This window comes from Oreochromis aureus, linkage group 13 (genome assembly GCF_013358895.1).
Source record: "Oreochromis aureus strain Israel breed Guangdong linkage group 13, ZZ_aureus, whole genome shotgun sequence".
Lineage (NCBI taxonomy): Eukaryota > Metazoa > Chordata > Actinopteri > Cichliformes > Cichlidae > Oreochromis > Oreochromis aureus.
The window spans coordinates 17459466-17476954 of NC_052954.1; the positions used below are offsets into that span (position 1 = coordinate 17459466).

General features: G+C 41.2%; 1 protein-coding gene across 1 annotated transcript; it reads left to right on the forward strand.

Moving 5' to 3' along the window:
- Positions 1-556: 556 nt before the first annotated feature.
- Positions 557-17208, forward strand: LOC116335150 (metal transporter CNNM1). The gene is made up of 10 exons (XM_031758758.2): positions 557-2352; positions 6828-6971; positions 8058-8198; positions 8313-8482; positions 8672-8771; positions 10260-10405; positions 10888-11131; positions 13383-13487; positions 14614-14715; positions 15096-17208. The coding sequence occupies exons 1-10, from the start codon at positions 906-908 to the stop codon at positions 15173-15175; spliced, it is 2679 nt and encodes an 892-aa protein (XP_031614618.2). The 5' UTR covers positions 557-905; the 3' UTR covers positions 15176-17208.
- Positions 17209-17489: the final 281 nt, after the last annotated feature.

Sequence of the window (17489 nt, forward strand, 5' to 3'; positions counted from 1 at the left end):
AATGATCTGTGGGACTTGATTGTAATTGTTTTATTTACAACTTACTTTGTTTTTACAAAAAAAATCCCAACGAACAAACAAGAACAATCCTCTTCATGTCAACATTAAACGTCATGGAAGTCAGTAAAACGTTGTTCCTTGTCATATAATATTTCCAAAGTATATAGAAGGTAAAAGTGATATCTATAATATTTATACATATATATATATATTTACATATATATAAAATGTGTGAGTGTTGTTTTAAAGTAGATTTAGAGACAGCGACATTTTGTTTTAATTTGTTAAGGGATGCGGATACTAAAACACAAACTATTATAACAGAGATTTTAGAAACACATTACATTTATGTGTTTATGCTTAAAAGCCAACAAGTACAGTTTTTCAAACTGTACTACACCGAAAACAGGTGGCGATGCTGCCATCTAGCGGGGAGTTTAAAATAAATAAAAAAATAACTAAAAATAATAATGAAATAAGAGTCTGAGCTCTGCACTAACGCACAAACTGGCACACAACACAACATAGCATTTCTTTCTATTGATTTGCTTTCTTGATACACATCCCAATCTTTTTTGTATTCAGCTTGTATCTCCTTACTATTTAGCAAGTAAATATCTTCCTCTGGCGTAGTTGTAGGTGCTCTGTCGCATGAATCATAAATGATTGGGCATTTCCTGCTTTCTATTTATAGAAAGCGGCAGAAAGCAAAAAAAGCGAGGCTTACGTCAGGGTTTGTCATTTATATTTAAGGTGCCAGCCCACAAACACACACACACATACGCACACACACTTGAATTCCTCTCTGCTCTCTCTCTCCGTGGCATGTTACCCAGCTGCTCCATCCATCCCATCCGCAAACCACGTGACCCAGTTCTCCCGTGTCCTTCAGCGGCTCATTCAGCATGATGGCTGCGGATGCTGCGGATGCTCTCTGCAGCATCCTGCATCCGCGCCGGCTCTCCCTCCTCTTTCTTACCGTCACCATCTCCTCTCTGCCGGCCAAGACAGCGGCGCTGCTCGGTGTCCGGCCTGAAGACACCCAGAGCGGAGAACTGTCCGTGCAGGATGGGATATTGAGGGCTACCGAGGGGACCCGCTTCATGCTGAGGGTTTACTACTCCGCTTCTCCAGCTACCGAAAATCCCAACATCCTGAACATCAGCGGCAGACCGGACGCAGCACCTGCCGCTCCGTGGATCGCGTTTATAGAGGAACCAGGTGGGGACAGTGGAGATGCAGAAAGTCCGCTCCTGTCCAGGGGGAATCCATGCGAAGAGGAGAATGCCCGGAGCTCAGACATCGAGCTGCTGGGTTCCTTCAGATCCACCTCAAGTCATAACTCAGTCTTAGTGGAGCTGCTCGCCAAAGACCTGCGCAGAGACGAGGTGATCAAATACTACTCCATGTGCGCGTTCGATGGAGTGAAATGGGAGCACTTGAGCACCAAAGACTTCTGGTTGGCCGTGGTGGAGAGACCTCCAGAGGCAGATGCTTGGCTGCAAGCAGGAGTCTCTGTGCTCTTGTTGGGGCTGTCTGCTCTGTGCAGCGGGCTGAATATTAGCATGCTGTCTCTGGACCCGGTCGAGTTGCGGGTCCTGCAGAACAGCGGCACAGAGAAAGAACAGAAATACGCGCGAAAAATAGAGTCAGTGCGTAAACATGGCAATTACATCCTTTGCACTGTGGTGCTGGGTAACGTGCTTACAAACACGTGTTTTGTGGTGTGGATGTGCCAGATTTTAGGAATGACCGCTCTCTCCACTGCCTCATGCACTCTGGGGATATTTTTTATTGGCGAGATTTTACCTCACTCGGTGGCATCCAGGCACAGTCTCGCCATCGCATCCAAGACCCTGTGCGCGACCCGCCTGTTGATGCTGATATTTTTCCCCATCGCCTACCCGGTCTCCAAGATTCTGGACATTATGCTGCACCAAGAAATCAGCAACTTTTACACCAGGGAGAAACTGGTGGCCATGCTGCGTGTCACAGACCCCTACCACGACCTGGTCAAAGAGGAGCTCAACATTATTCAGGGAGCCCTGGAGCTTAGGACCAAGACCGTAGAGGATGTGCTGACACCGCTGTCAGACTGTTACATGCTGTCCTCAGATGCTGTGCTGGACTTCTGCACCATGTCAGATGTGATGCAGAGCGGTTTCACACGCATCCCTGTTTATGAGAACGAAAGGTCCAACATTGTAGACATCCTTTTTGTCAAAGATTTAGCCTTCGTGGATCCTGACGATTGCACTCCTTTGAAAACAATTACTCAGTTTTACAAGCATCCCATGCACTGCGTCTTCAGTGACACCAAGCTGGACGTGATGCTGGAGGAATTTAAGAGAGGTAACTCGCTTCACTTTAAATCATATCAGAGGTTTGGTCTCTGCAGTCTCCATATCTCCCTGTGTGTCCTGTCTAGGACCTATACACAACTTATGAGTAAGAAGTCAGCTGAGCATGTGAGGCGCCATATGTTTTAAAGCAGCCTCCCACCAGTTAGGAGTTAAATGTTCTTTGAAGTGACTGTGCACTTAAGAACTACATTTTCAGTCCAGAAGTCAATGTATACATCAGCCCATTGGCTCAAAGTGGGCCTGCCAGTAAAGCCCTTTGATCCCCAGAGCAGTGAGAGACATATGTGAAATCTGATACTGTGTCACACAGTGTGTTTGGTTCAGCTAGAGTTTAGAGGCTACCATAATAGGGTTATCTTAAGAATTTATGTGATGAGAGAGATTTAAGTCGTTTTCCCATGACAACACTGTGAACTTCATCTGGCCCCATGCTCGGTACCCCATTTCTATGCAAGTATCAGTTATCGGCTCCTCACTTAAAATGCTTGAAATGCTAAACTGTATCAAAAAAGGAATTTTGCACGATTTGCCTACACCAGAATTCGTCTTTCTCTCTCCTCTGATAGCCATCTTTGCTGATAAGTGAATTGACAGTATTGCCGCACATGCAGTGATAGCATCTGTTTACTATAGAGGAAAAGTGCATTGCCTCTATTTAGGGACTATGTTCAGGCTTGATAACATTAAATATGATTCAGATTTAGTGCTCAGTAGCGAAAACCTCTGACTGCTCGACTGACAGTATCACACTGTAAAATAAAGACACACGAGAAGCCACTGCCACAGCTGTTATGCAAGGATGGAAATCTGTTTTATAGACAAAGAAAGGGCAATACATGTCAGCTGAATGCAGCTGGCCTTGGCAGGGTAATGAATTATGTTGCCACTTACAGTTCAGGAGGTCCACTACACTTCACCGTGCCTGGGATTATGAAATATAGCTTTGGTCTGGCACAAGTGATCCATGAGCTCACACTTGACCCATATGTGTGTCGGCATCGCTTGTGTGTCTCTCTTGGGTGTGAAGCCTGGTTTCACCTTTACATTATTTGTGCACACTTAATTGTCAGCCCACTGTGACTTTGAAGTTCCTTCCACTCTGTAGGTCATCGCCAACCAACCCTGCAGAGCAACCATGAAAAATTCAGCTCCAACCTTTCCCTTCCTCTCTCACCTCCCTCCGACTTTGCTTTCATGGCTAAAAGCCTCCTGCTGGTCAGGAAGCCTGGCTGGAAGCTGTGATGATGTCTCACTGAGATGGTTGGTGGGCAGAGGTGAGGTCTGTGTTAGAGTAAAGAATGGAAATGTCACCAGGAAGAAACTATCGCCTGCAAACATACTGTTGAGTGGAGAACTTAGCCATGCAGACAGTTAGCATTTTTCAGTTTTTCAGCCCTCATAAACATTCAAGTTGAAATAGAAAGATTCTCCAGTCTCAGCTACAATTATCTTTTTTTATTTTTTAAAATTGTTTGGTAAAAAAGTGACAGAGCAAGTGAAAAAGATAATGCAATTAAACAAGTAAAAATCTATCAGACATATATAAAAGTCTTTCCAAAATCGATAGCAAAGAAGCTGCTTTTCTTGTGGATGTTCATGCTGAAGAAAACCCCCCTTTATGATTGCACAGCAACTCAAAAATGCTTTCCACAATGTTCTTTAGAGGCATGTTTTTCTTTGTCAGCCATCAACAAAGAGAATACTTAATGACCACAACCTCAGACAATTCAACACGAGATACAAAATCCTGCAAACATCTAAAATAAAAAGATGGAATGCACTTTACAAAAACATACAAAAGGAAGGCCGGGGGAGTCGTGGAAGGCAAATCCTAAGGATTGTTGAAATAAACATCAGCCACTATCCAAATGAAAGAGGAAATACCAGAGAATAAAAAGAAACAGTTTATGAGTCAAAGCATACCACCTCATATGTCAAGCATAGTGGTACTCCTCTTATGGCTTGGGTGTGTATGGCTGCCAAATGAACAGGCACACTGGCTTTTATTTATAACTGTCTATTTATTCATTCTGCTGGTGAAGCGCCAGGATAAGTAGCCTGCTCACTCTGAGTCATACACATCAAAACTCTCAGGGTGAATTTTTATCATGCAACAGGACGGTTATTCTAAACACATGACAACAAAGAAATTTTCAGGGTGAAGAGGTTGGATATCCTCAGCTACCAATAAGCAGAATCAACTGATTCCTGAAGACCAGAAAAAAGATATTGAGACTTCACAACGAGTAAGATTTGAAGATGGCTGCAGTAAAAGCCTGGAAAGCTTTCCCATGGCACCTTCTTGTGTTTGTGTGTCAGAGCCTTCAGGCTGCAAAAGATTTTAAATATGACAGTTTCAGACATTATGTTATCTCTCATATTATTTGCGAACACCCAACCCTTGGAAAGTACACTATAAGAGGATTACATTCTCAAACAGTTGCTCTTATATTGATGTAAGCCTGCTCAATGTAAAGCTAACACACAGCACTTGGCAATCAAATTGACTGAGCTGATGTACGAAACCTTAAGACCAGAGCAAACTTCCCTTTATACATTTAAGCTTTTGCAGCCAGAGTGTTTTATGCTGCTGTAAATAATTGATTTTTATTAGGAAAAGACAAGGTTATTATTCTTATATTATTCTTAAGTAATAGTAGCAACACCCCTATAAAACACTGCATTATAAATTTTACTAGAATGCATTAAAGATAGACAGTTTTTCCTTTTAATATTGCTTTTGGTTGAACTCTAAACAGCATTATACAATTATAACACATTTATCATGTGTGTGCGTATATATACACACACACACACAAAGTAAAGACTTGTATCTAAAACAGAGCTGAATAGATTCAATTACACATATTTTGGAAAATAAGCCACTTTAATACAGCATCATCCCTGCAACGACTCAATAGAGTGAATGTTACAAGAAGGCAACGCCGCAACTATACTACAAAAATAAGCCCAGACTTAATTAACAAACCACAGAAGGTAGACACAGTTTAAACCAACTGTTTTCATAAGCTGTTTGTGCACCAGTGTAGAGGAAAATTACTGCTCCGGAGACATAAAATGAAATATTTTATTCTAGATCTCATTATGGCTTTAATGCTGTGGTTAAATAAGCAGATAGAAATAGGTACCAACATATGCGCAATCTAAAACACAGTTTTCTAACATAGACTGACGGAGCCACTGAAAGTGGTAGAGCAGAAACGTTTTGCAAAAGGGACAACCATGGAGGACCCAGTTTTGCTCCGGGCATGTGTGTCTGCGTGTGTGAGTAAGTGTGCGTCGTTCTGCAAGAGTATTATGTAACATATGAATGATGTAATGCGGTGCCCAGGCACATCAGCAGCTGAGAGCAAATCCGTCGCTGACTCACCTGAGCTCTGCAGAGACATCGACCTGAGTGAGTGCAACCTCACCATCTCAGTCAATCCCTCACAACCCAGAGGTTCATATTTGGATACGACTGCCAGTCAGTCAATCAGATTTTTTTTCTCTTGTTGCAGTGGATTAAAGCATTTGATCCATTTTATCCCTTGGCGATGATCCCCTAAATCGGCCCATCTTATTTGAGCCACAGATTTTATTCAAAGTGAGGCTGGAGACTTTTTTTTTATGTGTCTGTTGGAACCTGTGGTCTAGTGACATCATTTTGGTTAGGTAACTTATTTGGTCACCAGACTAACTTGTGTTGATGAAAGCAGAACAGACTGATGAGTTCAGCATATTTCAACATATCTGATTTTTTAAGTGAGTGGAACAGAAACTAATGATAATAAAAAAAATATCAATATAGAGCAACTTGTTTGTGTTGATAATTATTTTTTTGTACTTTTCTGTCCTTGTATGTTTGAGTTTGGTTGCGGCGTTGACTTCTTGTCACATTCGCTCTATCGTGTCGTTGCGAGGATGATGCTGGCGAGCTACGTCAGTGTGTCCGACAGGCTTGTCGCGTTCAGCTAAACACAGTCGCAGTGAGGTTTGCTCATGGATGTGTACAGATGTGCTGTGGGTGTGTGTGTACGTGTGGGCATGAGTGCTTACCGAGGTGGCAGCAGCATGGGCAGTTTATTCAGCAGATGCAGGCATCCCCAGACTGATTGTGTAATCTCAGTGTTTACGTAAGGAAGCCAAGTCTTCCAACTGTCAAAGTGTCTGGAGACTAATCCCCCAATGTCCACTTTCTTTTTGTCTGAGAACACAAACAAGGGCAAGTCTGGCATTGAAGTCATTTTCAATTTAACCTCTGGGATAGATCCCTCAGGTTTTTAGTTGGTGAATTAATGCTGATTTTCATCTTGACTGCACAGAGCCAGTTGGAGGCTGTTGACTGGAGTTATTTTTATCTGCTCACTTTGCCTCTCGGCACATTGCACGAGCAGTTTTTAGCCCGAGCTCCCATTTTGAAAACATTCTAACCTGTCCTCTTCTCTTTTCTGATGACTGCAGGAAAGTCCCACCTCGCAGTGGTGCAGCGGGTGAACAGCGAAGGCGAGGGAGACCCCTTCTATGAAGTGATGGGCATCATCACCCTTGAGGACGTTATAGAGGAGATCATCAAGTCTGAGATTGTGGATGAGACAGATCTGTACAGTATGTATAAACATAGTGTTTATGAAGCTCTGCATCAGGGCCGTCTTATTGCTTCCAGCTCCCCTACTGAGAAGATTTTCGCTTAATTTATTGCAGCAGCTGTCGCATTTTGTTCAGCTTTGTGCTCTCCATCAGTCACTGGAAAATGCCCAGATAATCAGGTTAAATTCCCATATCAGTTATTAGGACTGCAACTAATAATGCTGTAGTATGAATTGTGAATGGAATGGGGTTTTTTGTGGTCCATCTACTTTGCTGTTTTCTCATCCTGCTATTGGTTCCACCTTCTCTCCCCTGTTGTTCCCAGCTCCTTCCTAATTCTTAATTAAATAATGTGACTAAATGACCCAGTCTCTTCAGATAATCGCCATAATCCCCTTATTTTTTAATTGGCTGGAAACACTCTCCACGGATTCAAATGAATTCAAATGCAAAGCGCCCTTCATTTCATATCTAGTCCAGTCTGCACCTGCTTTCGCTCACTGAATTTTAGTTTCCTTTGTTATTCTCCTGTACGTTTTCACAGCAGCCCCTGCTCTCAGAAGACATCAAGATATAAGTGTGCTGCAGTTTAAATTATATACAGTGTCTAAACCAGTTTCTGTGAGTGGTGCACCTGTGTGTCTGCATATAATATTTGTGTGTTTATATAGAGCATGAGGGACCTAATCTCTTCAAGCTTTGTCATACAGTTTGTCATGAACCCAGCTGTTCTAGAAATAATGTTGTAGCAATAATGCATTTAATGAAAAAATATATATAAATATATATATAATACTCTGCAGAGGATAAGCCAATTTATCAGTCAGAGGTTACAGCACTGGATAATCTCCAGCTCTGTGCAGCTTTAGATAAATATACTAAGCATGCAGAATATAGAGGTGCACCAATTAATTAGTGCCACATCAGAGTAGTTTCTAATTAATTATAGTGCAAACAAAAATATTGACCTCGCTCTGCATATATGGCACATTAAGTAATTAAACCTAATTAATGAGGTAAGAACTCCTTAGCTTCTCTAACCTATTATCAGAGAAAGTGCTACGTTTTTTTTACTCACTTTCTCGGATTTGTGTCTGTTCATAGCTGATAATCGCACAAAAAGGCGCGTGTCCAACCATGAAAGGAAACAGCAGGACTTCTCTATCTTCAAAGTGGCAGAAAATGAGCTGAAGGTGAACATCTCGCCCCAGCTGTTACTTGCAACACACCGCTTTTTGGCTACAGGTAGTATTTGTGTGTTTGTCTCCATGAGCTGAATGCTAAGCATTTGCAAATAACATGAGAACAAAGGCCGGGGGACGAGGTGTTCCTCCCTTGACTTGTGTTGTTTCACAACAGAGGTGGAGCCCTTCAGGCCGTGTCACCTGTCAGAAAAGATCTTGCTGCGGCTGATCAAACATCCCAGCGTTGTGCAGGACCTAAAGTTCGATCCCAAGAACAAGCACGCTCCTCAACACTACCTCTTCCAGAGAAACAAACCTATTGACTACTTCATCCTGATCCTGCAGGTACTTCTAAACTGATGCAAAGGGTGTGAATAAGAATTAGCTCAGCGTTGTTCTGGCAGTGAATTTGCATTTGAATGTGCATTTTTCCCTGCGTGGGACGCTCCATTAGATGAGTAATCAATTGACTGTTCACATTATTAGCGCACTGCTCAGACCTAATCCATGTAAATGGCTGTGTTAATCTTGCAGGGACGGGTGGAGGTGGAGATAGGAAAAGAGGCTCTTCGGTTTGAAAACGGAGCATTTTCCTACTATGGCATGCCAGCGCTCATCCCACCACTGCCTATCGGTAATTCACTGGAAATATGAAGCAATATGGATGAGTAATTTTGAAGGTTCTCGCATGATGAAAACATGCAGTGCATTGGGGGAGGTGAAGTGTTTTTCCTGTCTTAATGCCACCCTGTGTCTGTATAGTGTCAGCCTGCTGAGCAGCAGCAGCCGTGGGAAGTAAGTAATTAAAAGAAGAGATTTCAGAGAATTTCCCAGTGGAAGGACATGACCTGCACAGGATTATATGAAATCCAGCTAAGACTGCAGAGCAAGTAGAAAGCCTGTCTTTTGCTTTCTCTCCCTGGTTTCTTGTGGCGGTAGTGTGTACATTTTGTACGTGTGATGTTCAGGGTGAGCTTAAAGCTATTTGCGAGACCTCATTTAAAATCTGAAAATCCCTACTTAGGACATTTCAGAATTTTCTCTCAAACAGCTGCAGAATCATCACATCTTAAAAGAGCAGCTTTTTACAGTTTTTTTTCTCTCTTTCCGACTCATCGCTCTGCAGTGAACTGACAAAAATAGCTTTTCTTGCCATTTCACTAGACAGTGCTGAACACAAAACAGGAAGAAAACAGTGTAGATGAATTAAAAAGACCTGCATGACCTTCCATCAAGCATGCTCAGTTACTGTTCAAATACATTTTTACTGCTCTCTTGCGATGCAGGGGAGATATCTTCTTTTCACTTGCGAGGGAGTCACTTAAAATGCATTTGGGGTTCAAATATGACTTCATTTTCCAAGCATGAGATAAAAGATGAGGGTGGCCAGTGCAGCATACGGCACCATGGAGGGTCCTGTTGGACCACTTCACCCACTGTATAAGTAAAAGCTGCAGCACGAGGGCCCAGTTTTTGACTTTTGCCTGTATTTTTAAGTTGTTACAAACGAATCACATCACGAGAACGATTGTTGATGCTTTTAATTTTTATCTGTGCCAGAAGTCTTTTTTAGCCTATTTTTCTGACAAAGACATTACCTGTGGCTTCCATGCTACACTGAAATAAGATGATTAAGCCAAGGAGCTGAGCCAGTGTGTGTCTTTAATGTAGTGACAGCAGATTGATTGAATGTGGAAGACTGACATGCACCGTTGAGATTGTGCCTAATTTCTCTTGACAGATTGCTGGTTATTCATCATCTGCTTTGCATATGAATGGCTCATTAAACAAGGACCTTTTTAACACTGAAGGAAAGAGATTTTTTTATTATAAAATGGTTTTATTATATAATGTTAGCTACAATTAAAGTACCTCAAGAATAACTAAAACCTGAAGGAGAGTTATGAGATTTGCTTAAATGAGCTTAGAAATATGACTCAACACTTTTTCCTAAGTGACAATTAAACATTTTGTTGAGGTATATAAAAGAAAAAGACATTACTTGGACTTGTTTGTGTGAACTCTTTATGCTTATTCTGGTTAAGGATTTGGACCCTTTACAAATGATGTATGTAGAAAAAAACAGACCTCAAAATATGTTTCCTTCTTCTGCTCTGTTCAGGTCAGAGGTATAGCTCCCGGGCCAGCAGCCTGAACCAGTCGGATTCATTACTGAGCGGAGGCAGTGTGGGTCAGCTCACTGCAGGTGGAGGGGTCTATTTACCCGACTACTCAGTCCGGCAGCTCACAGACCTGCAGATCATCAAGGTTACAAACATAAACGGCTGCACACACATAACCCAGAAAAATATGAAGAAAACCACTGTTATTATAGGCTAAATTAAATCTCTAATTTCCTGCGCACTGAAGGAAAAAATTGGGACCACAAAGGAAGAAAATGCATTTTTAAGCTCCCTCCATTTAATCTTGAAATTTCCCAAAAATGCTTCCGCTGCTGCTGGATTTGCCTTTGATATGTCCTGATCCCCGTTTCTGACTGAACACAGACATCCTGTCTCTAACTCTCCCACCACACAGCCTCTTTCCGCTAATCACTGCGGATAATTGAGCTCCATTTCAAGCATGAATATCTTAACCTTAAATGGTACATGTGCCCTCTCACTTCACCTCGCCTCCCTTTTCTTAAACACAGTGCACGTTTCCTCTCGGCCACATGCGCAACTCTTAACGGTGGCCGCACACACAGATCTAACGCTTATGATAATGGCAGATTTCTTGGCGCCCCACAGATCACTAGAAACCACTACCACAACGCCCTAACGGCCACCAGGATGGACAGCAGCCCACAGACACCAGAAGCGGTGGACCCTGATGGCAAAGGGAGGCCTCCGGTCCCAGAGGCCCGCTCACACAGCATCGCCCTCCCCCTCACGCACACACACACTCGACTGGGACTGGCACGCCTTGCACATCTCCATCCCCATGGTGGCCTTCGCAGCACCTCGCAGCTCAATGAAAGAAACCGTATTGTTCGTAAGTAATATAGATGCCTTTATTTAACAAAAAGCCAACTAAAAACTGTAATTTGTTCATGAGATTTTTCTAAGGCAGCACGAGGTTTTTACACCAGCTAAACTTGAAGTATGAGGAATTTCCTTGTGTTGGTAAAATTTTCTGTCAAAGAGGAAGACGAGCTTTAAATGCACAAATTGAAGTTTGTGTGTTTGAAAGCAGGGATAGAGAATTTTAAAGAAACACCATTGATTCATTGAATTATTTTAAACAAACATAATGATAGCCGGTGATGTGTTGTTCCCCATGTTGTTATTTGAAGATGAGCTATTCTGTACTACAGCTCATCTTCTATAGCTGTACTATTATGGCAAAACTAAGAGATTAAATGAAATCAGCTGCTCATAATAATAAAAATTTCATCCTCTAATCTTACCTACTCGTTCATAAGTATGCATGTGTGAAATCAGCACATAACTTGGAACAAATAGTTTCTTTTATACAGTACAAAGACTTCTGTCCCTGTACACCACTGCAGTGGATTGTAAGTCAACATGTGATTGAACTGCAGACTTTCAACTTCACTTCAAGGGGTTTTACAAGACTTGTGCACAAACTGTTTAAGAATTGCAGTCAATTTTATACACACTTTCCCAATTTCAGAGGTTCAAAACTAATGGGACATGCTGACATAAATTTAAATATGTTTTTAATACTTGAAAATGAAAAAACTTGGCTGCCTAGAACACACCAAATGTTACCAAATGTTGTGTTTGCTCCCTTGAGATTCTCTGCCAGGCCTTTTCTGCAGCCAGTTGTTGCTTGTTTTTGGGTCATTCTGCATTCATCACGCACTGATGAGTTGAGATCAGGTGACTGACTTGGCTGTCGAAGACTATCTAATTTCTTGACCTGGAGAAAGTCTTTGTTGCATTTGCACATAATGAGCAGATAAACAGTGTGGCATGCTCTGGATCACAAACCCTTTCTCTCCTTCTCCACATTTTTCTCTTCCCACCATAATCATACAAGTTCATCTTGTTTTCATCTGGTTGAGTGATTTTTATTTTTTTTTTCAGAACAGTGCAAGCTCTTTTAGAGGTTTTTTGGCTAAATCTAATCTGATCTTTCTGTTCTGGAATGTAAACGATGCTTTGCACCTTGTTGTAAACCCTTTGAATTTCCATTCATGAAGAAGTCTCTTGATCGTAGGCTTTGACAGTGATTCAAAACCTCCTCGAGAGAGTTTTTGACTTGGTTAGATGATGTAAAGTTGTTCTTCAGCTAGGCCTTTCCGTGTTGCTGAGGTTGCCAGTGCATTCACTCTTTTTAAGAATGTATCAGATTGTTGTTTTTACCGTCTCTGTGAGGTTTTCACTGTCTCTAATGATGCCTAATGATGGTGTTTTTTACTTGCATTAACATTTCATTGGGCCTCATATTTAAAATCAGAGAAAATGATAATGAAAAGCTATAACATAGAAATTCAACACTTTGAATCTGCTTTATTTGTCATGAAATAGCAAAGAAGCAGGTCTCATAAATGCTTTGAAACTGCTGGTCAGTCAGTTTTCCAGTTAATTTTGAACCTTTAAAAATGGGAGATGTGTATAAAAATAGCTGCAATATTTAAACAGTTCATGCAAAATTTTTGTAAACCACTTGAAATAGAGCTGAAAGTCTGCACTTCGGTCACATATTGATAGTTTGATTTACAATTCACTGTGGCGGCATACAGATGCAAAACAACATAAACTTATGTCTTCGTGCAACATAATTACGGAGGGCACTGACGGACGTAAAGAATGACTCACAAACAGCAAATATTCAAAATGACTCACTCACCAGAGTCATTCAAATGTGACATCAACCAATCTGTACTTGTTTCGAGGCTTAAAGGGTGTCCCACATACCATCTGTCTTATGCAGTGTGTAGCCCGCCACCCACTTTTGTGTGTTTGTTAGTTCCATTAAGAAAAGTCGTGGACAGATGGTTCCACTCTGGTTGTCAAAAAAAAAAAAAAAGTGTTTACAGCTTTAAATTACCATGTAAGAATTAAGCCCCCTCTGCTAGTTTTAAGTCCTCTTTAGCTCGATTTAAACTTTTTACTTTTAATCCTACACTGGGTACTATTTTAAATATTCAGCCTCTTTGTTGGAGGCCCCCAAAACACTTGAATAATATTAAGCTCTCTAGCTCCCTCTTTAGGTAGAGTTACAAATATGCTGCTTCTTGTTTTTGGTGGTTTACTTGTTTAATTTCATTTTACAGGCAGTAAATCCGATGGGCAGAGAAGTCCAAATGATACCGTGTTCCTTCGCATGGATGAGATTCCCTACATCCATGAGGACCGGCCAGAAAGTCATGGAGAGGATGGTGAGCGCGGCTCCATACAGCCAACAATCAAACATTTTAATTTTTTCATCTTCAAAGGAAAAAAAAAAGTTTCCAGAAAACGTGTTTTTTCATAAGTAAAGGGATACATTCACTGGTCACTTTATTAGATACACCTGTTAAACTCCTGTTTAACACAAATATTTTTTCACGTAGCAGTAATTAGGCATATAGACAATGTCAGGACAACCTGTGCGTCAGAATTAGGAAGAGAGGTGACTTGTGTGGCATGGTTGTTGGTGCCAGAAACTGCTGATCCCCTGGAATTTTCCTACACAACCATGAATGATGATGAATGATCTGAAAAAGAGAAAACATTCAGTGAGCGATGATTCTCTGGGTGTTCAGAGGAGAATGTCCGGGCCCCTTAGTACCAACGTTTATAGGATAATGTGACATCTCACAAATCTCAGATGATGTCAGACTGTTCTACTGAACATGACAGTGAGTTCACTGTACCCAAATGGCCACCATAGAGCTGAATCCAATAGAGGTCCATTTGGATGTGATGGAATGGGAGATTCATATTGTGGATGTGGAGTCAACAAATCTGCAGCACCTGGGTGCTGTAATCATGATCATGCCATAAAGAATTAAGGCAGTTCTGACGGCAAAAAAGGGGTCCAACATGGTACTAAGTGTACCTAATAAAGTGGCCAAAGAGTGAATATAGCTCTGTATTTCATGGTTTTCAAGCTGTGGAGGATGTGTTCATGAAAACATAATATGAGTATAACAAAACAAGGTTACATATGTTTCAGTCAGTAGCCAATAAAATGAAATGAAATGAAAGATTTTCATGTTACAAATTTGCATTAATATTGCAAACAGATTAATGTACCTACGTGCATCACACCACACCTTTGTTCAGTCCAGTGATTGTAACCAGGAGCTTGGTTGCCACAGCTTTAGTTTGTTTGATATTTGAGTTTCAGTCTGTTGATGATGTTTTTAAGTTCAGCGTGTATTTTTTTTACTTACGTCACAAGTTAAGGAATCTCAGTTTAAAGCTACTCTACAAAAGCTTTTGCAGAACTTGTCACCTAGTGTGAGCCGTGTATCTACGTAGCACCCCCCCTCCCTTTTACTCTCTCACTTTCTCCTGCAGATGTGCCTACAGAGTCTCAGCCGTCCACCTCTCCCTTCATAAGCTCTTTGTCTCTGTCCAGCTCTGAGGAAAACATTGGCAAGAAGCTATTGCGTAAATTGAGTGAGTAAGCCATTTGTCATGAACACTAATGCGACAGCACTCCCACACACGCTGTCAGATATGCCGTAACTTTTCTGTCAGACATAGCGACAGTGCCGAGTGTATCTTAGCAACAGGTGATGTGCTACGTCCTTCTCAACAGCCTGCTGCTTCCTGCAAAGCTCATTCTCCAGATGCAACTAAGCCATTCTGGCTCACATACAATATAACACAGTTAGTTTTATTTATTTATTTGAGGGTGTAGCTCTGCTATACTGTACATCTGATGTTATATCAGTTTGTGACAAGTGTAATTTAAAAGTAGTACAAGTATCATGCTTTTGGTCTTTATAAAGATGAGAGCTGCTGCATTTTCACAACATGTTCTCATCTGTTTCTAGGTAACAAGAGGAGGAAAAAGTCTCGGGATGGAGAAAACAGTTTGGAGGAAGGTTCAGAGCAACAGCCAGTGACGAGCTAGCACAGCGACATGTAGGAAGAGGGATGACGCACACATCCTCTTCCTCTTTATCATTCACAAGATTAACTACATTAACTACAACCTCTTCGTATACCCCCTTCAACTCTCAGGATACTGAGCCATCTTATCTGCTGTAGCCATCAAAAATACTCAGGTCCCACCCTGGCCCACTTGATGTATAAAACGTGATTGGACGGATCTAAACAGTAGTATCTGAGTTATCCAGCTTTGCATCAGTGCATCTTTTGTAGTTACTGGCGCATCCTTCTTTTATTTGTTAGCTCTATCCACAAGGTTAACATTTATTCATAACATTTAAACTGTAACTTGCTTTTGAATTTTGTCACTATAAACCCAACAAGGGCCTTAGATAGTATCTGAGCCAGCTGATACACTGATATTTATTATTGAGTTGTTATGTTAACAAGGCAGTTTCCACATACTGTACTGGAACCACTGTTTGCACAGGGAACTGTCCTAATGTTGCCATAAGGGCGCCACCTACTGCCACACAGCCCAACACACACTAACCAGTGGCTGAAATAGAAAGCCAAACGATAAGAGCACAACTTTTTTTAAGAGAAACATTGTAACTATATACCTATATTTAAAAAAAGCCACCAATTAATCCTCAGCTTGAAAGACTACTTGTTGTATTCAGTGACTCAGCAACGTTAGAGGGTTATAGTCACATACCCGAGTTTTTATATGGAATTGTGAGGAAAGTAATTTAAAGATAGCAATAGAAGTCCTCCTAAATGCTGTAAATCGCTTGGATTTATCACTGCACTCCATGTTCATTCATAAAATTCATAAATGTAGCTGTACAGACACACCTTAGGTGTTTCTATCAAGCAACCACCATTCCACCTTTTTTCCTCGGTGTCTTCATGTTTTAGATAAACAGTCATTAATCTGTTGTTTGATTGCATTCAGTAGAACACATTGTCTTTTGTGCATTTCATAGGGAGCATAGAAAGTTGTCTATGTACAGTTCATCTCGCACGGGGTCACTCACTAAAGCTGCATACACCAATTAAAAATAAGCTAGGGGTTTATGGGCTTTGGATCTTTGGGTTTGGGGATCCAGATGAACATTAGGGGCATTACTGAAGAAGAAGTTGCTACTTGCATGTTTCTCTGTGCTGCTTTTACTATAGAGTTACCCCCTGCTTTTCCATATGCATGACTACGATGCATGTCTAGGCTGCAGTACGTTCTCAGCACTGAGACGCTGTTTGACTTTCCTGAATCCTAAGTAGATTTTAAGGTGGCTTACACATAGGCAGCAGACATGGGTTTTAATTGCTAAAGTTGAAAAGAATCAGCAAATGCTGCCAGCTAATGGAGAAGCACAAAACAAGGCTGCAGGTTTCATCGAAGGTTCCGCTTTAACAGCTACTAATGATATACACGGGGATTGGGGAATTCAGAGGAAGCCAGAGAAAGCTGCTCAAGAAGGAACATTTTAATAAGAAATAGGAAGTAATTTCGTACTGCAATAACAAACAAATGGATTCTATTTAAATTGTGAGTGAGTCCCCCAGTGGACTACGCTGATCTCTTTTCTTGAAATCTTGAACCTGAACAGAGGGAGATTTGCCTGACGAAAGCAATATGACATACACTGACGTCAAGCCACCACCTCTTTTCAAACGCACACAAAGGTGGTGTTCTGGTACGCTCAGTGATTTAATTCAATCTGCCTGGTAAGGCTAAGTACAAAGGTTATTGCACTGCTAAGCTTTTTACAATGACCCCGCTGTACCAAACACGCAGTGGGGGCGGGGGGAGTGTGTTTTGATCCGTTGACTCTAAGTGTGAATCAGGAACTTAAAGGATGATGCTTTTACAGAATTGCAGTTGGTTTCCATCTTTATATTTGTAAGGATTGATGTACTGTTTGTTTGGGCTAAACTAGCAAAGATACATTTTGTAATGCAAAATTCAGAAGAATATATTAGCAACCCAAAGATATCAAGAAATGGATCAATTATTCTACACAAGGTTAAATTAATTTATTAATAAATCTACTGGAGTATTGCTCTTGTCTGCTTCATTTGTCTTCATCTGCAGGGCCTGCTAAAGGTTGGTGCTTATATGCAAATGCTATCACTTAGTTTCACACACATCTGGCAACACAGTTTGAAAGTTTTTTATTGGAGTAGTTCATTCATTCGATCAGAATGTCTGAGGACATTTTCATTGCTAAACAATACGACTGCTTCGTAAATGCCCTGCGTAGTAGTGCGACAGCAACCTGGTTGATCATTAGTTTGTTTGTGCCGTGACAAACGAATGTTGCGTAACAGTG

Bases quoted from the DNA above. Each gene is read 5' to 3' on its own strand.
- LOC116335150 (XM_031758758.2), top strand. From the start codon at position 906: ATGATGGCTGCGGATGCTGCGGATGCTCTCTGCAGCATCCTGCATCCG. The intron at 2,353-6,827 runs GTAACTCGCTTC...TGATGACTGCAG, and splicing joins GCTGGAGGAATTTAAGAGAG to GAAAGTCCCACCTCGCAGTG. The intron at 10,406-10,887 runs GTTACAAACATA...GGCGCCCCACAG, and splicing joins CAGACCTGCAGATCATCAAG to ATCACTAGAAACCACTACCA.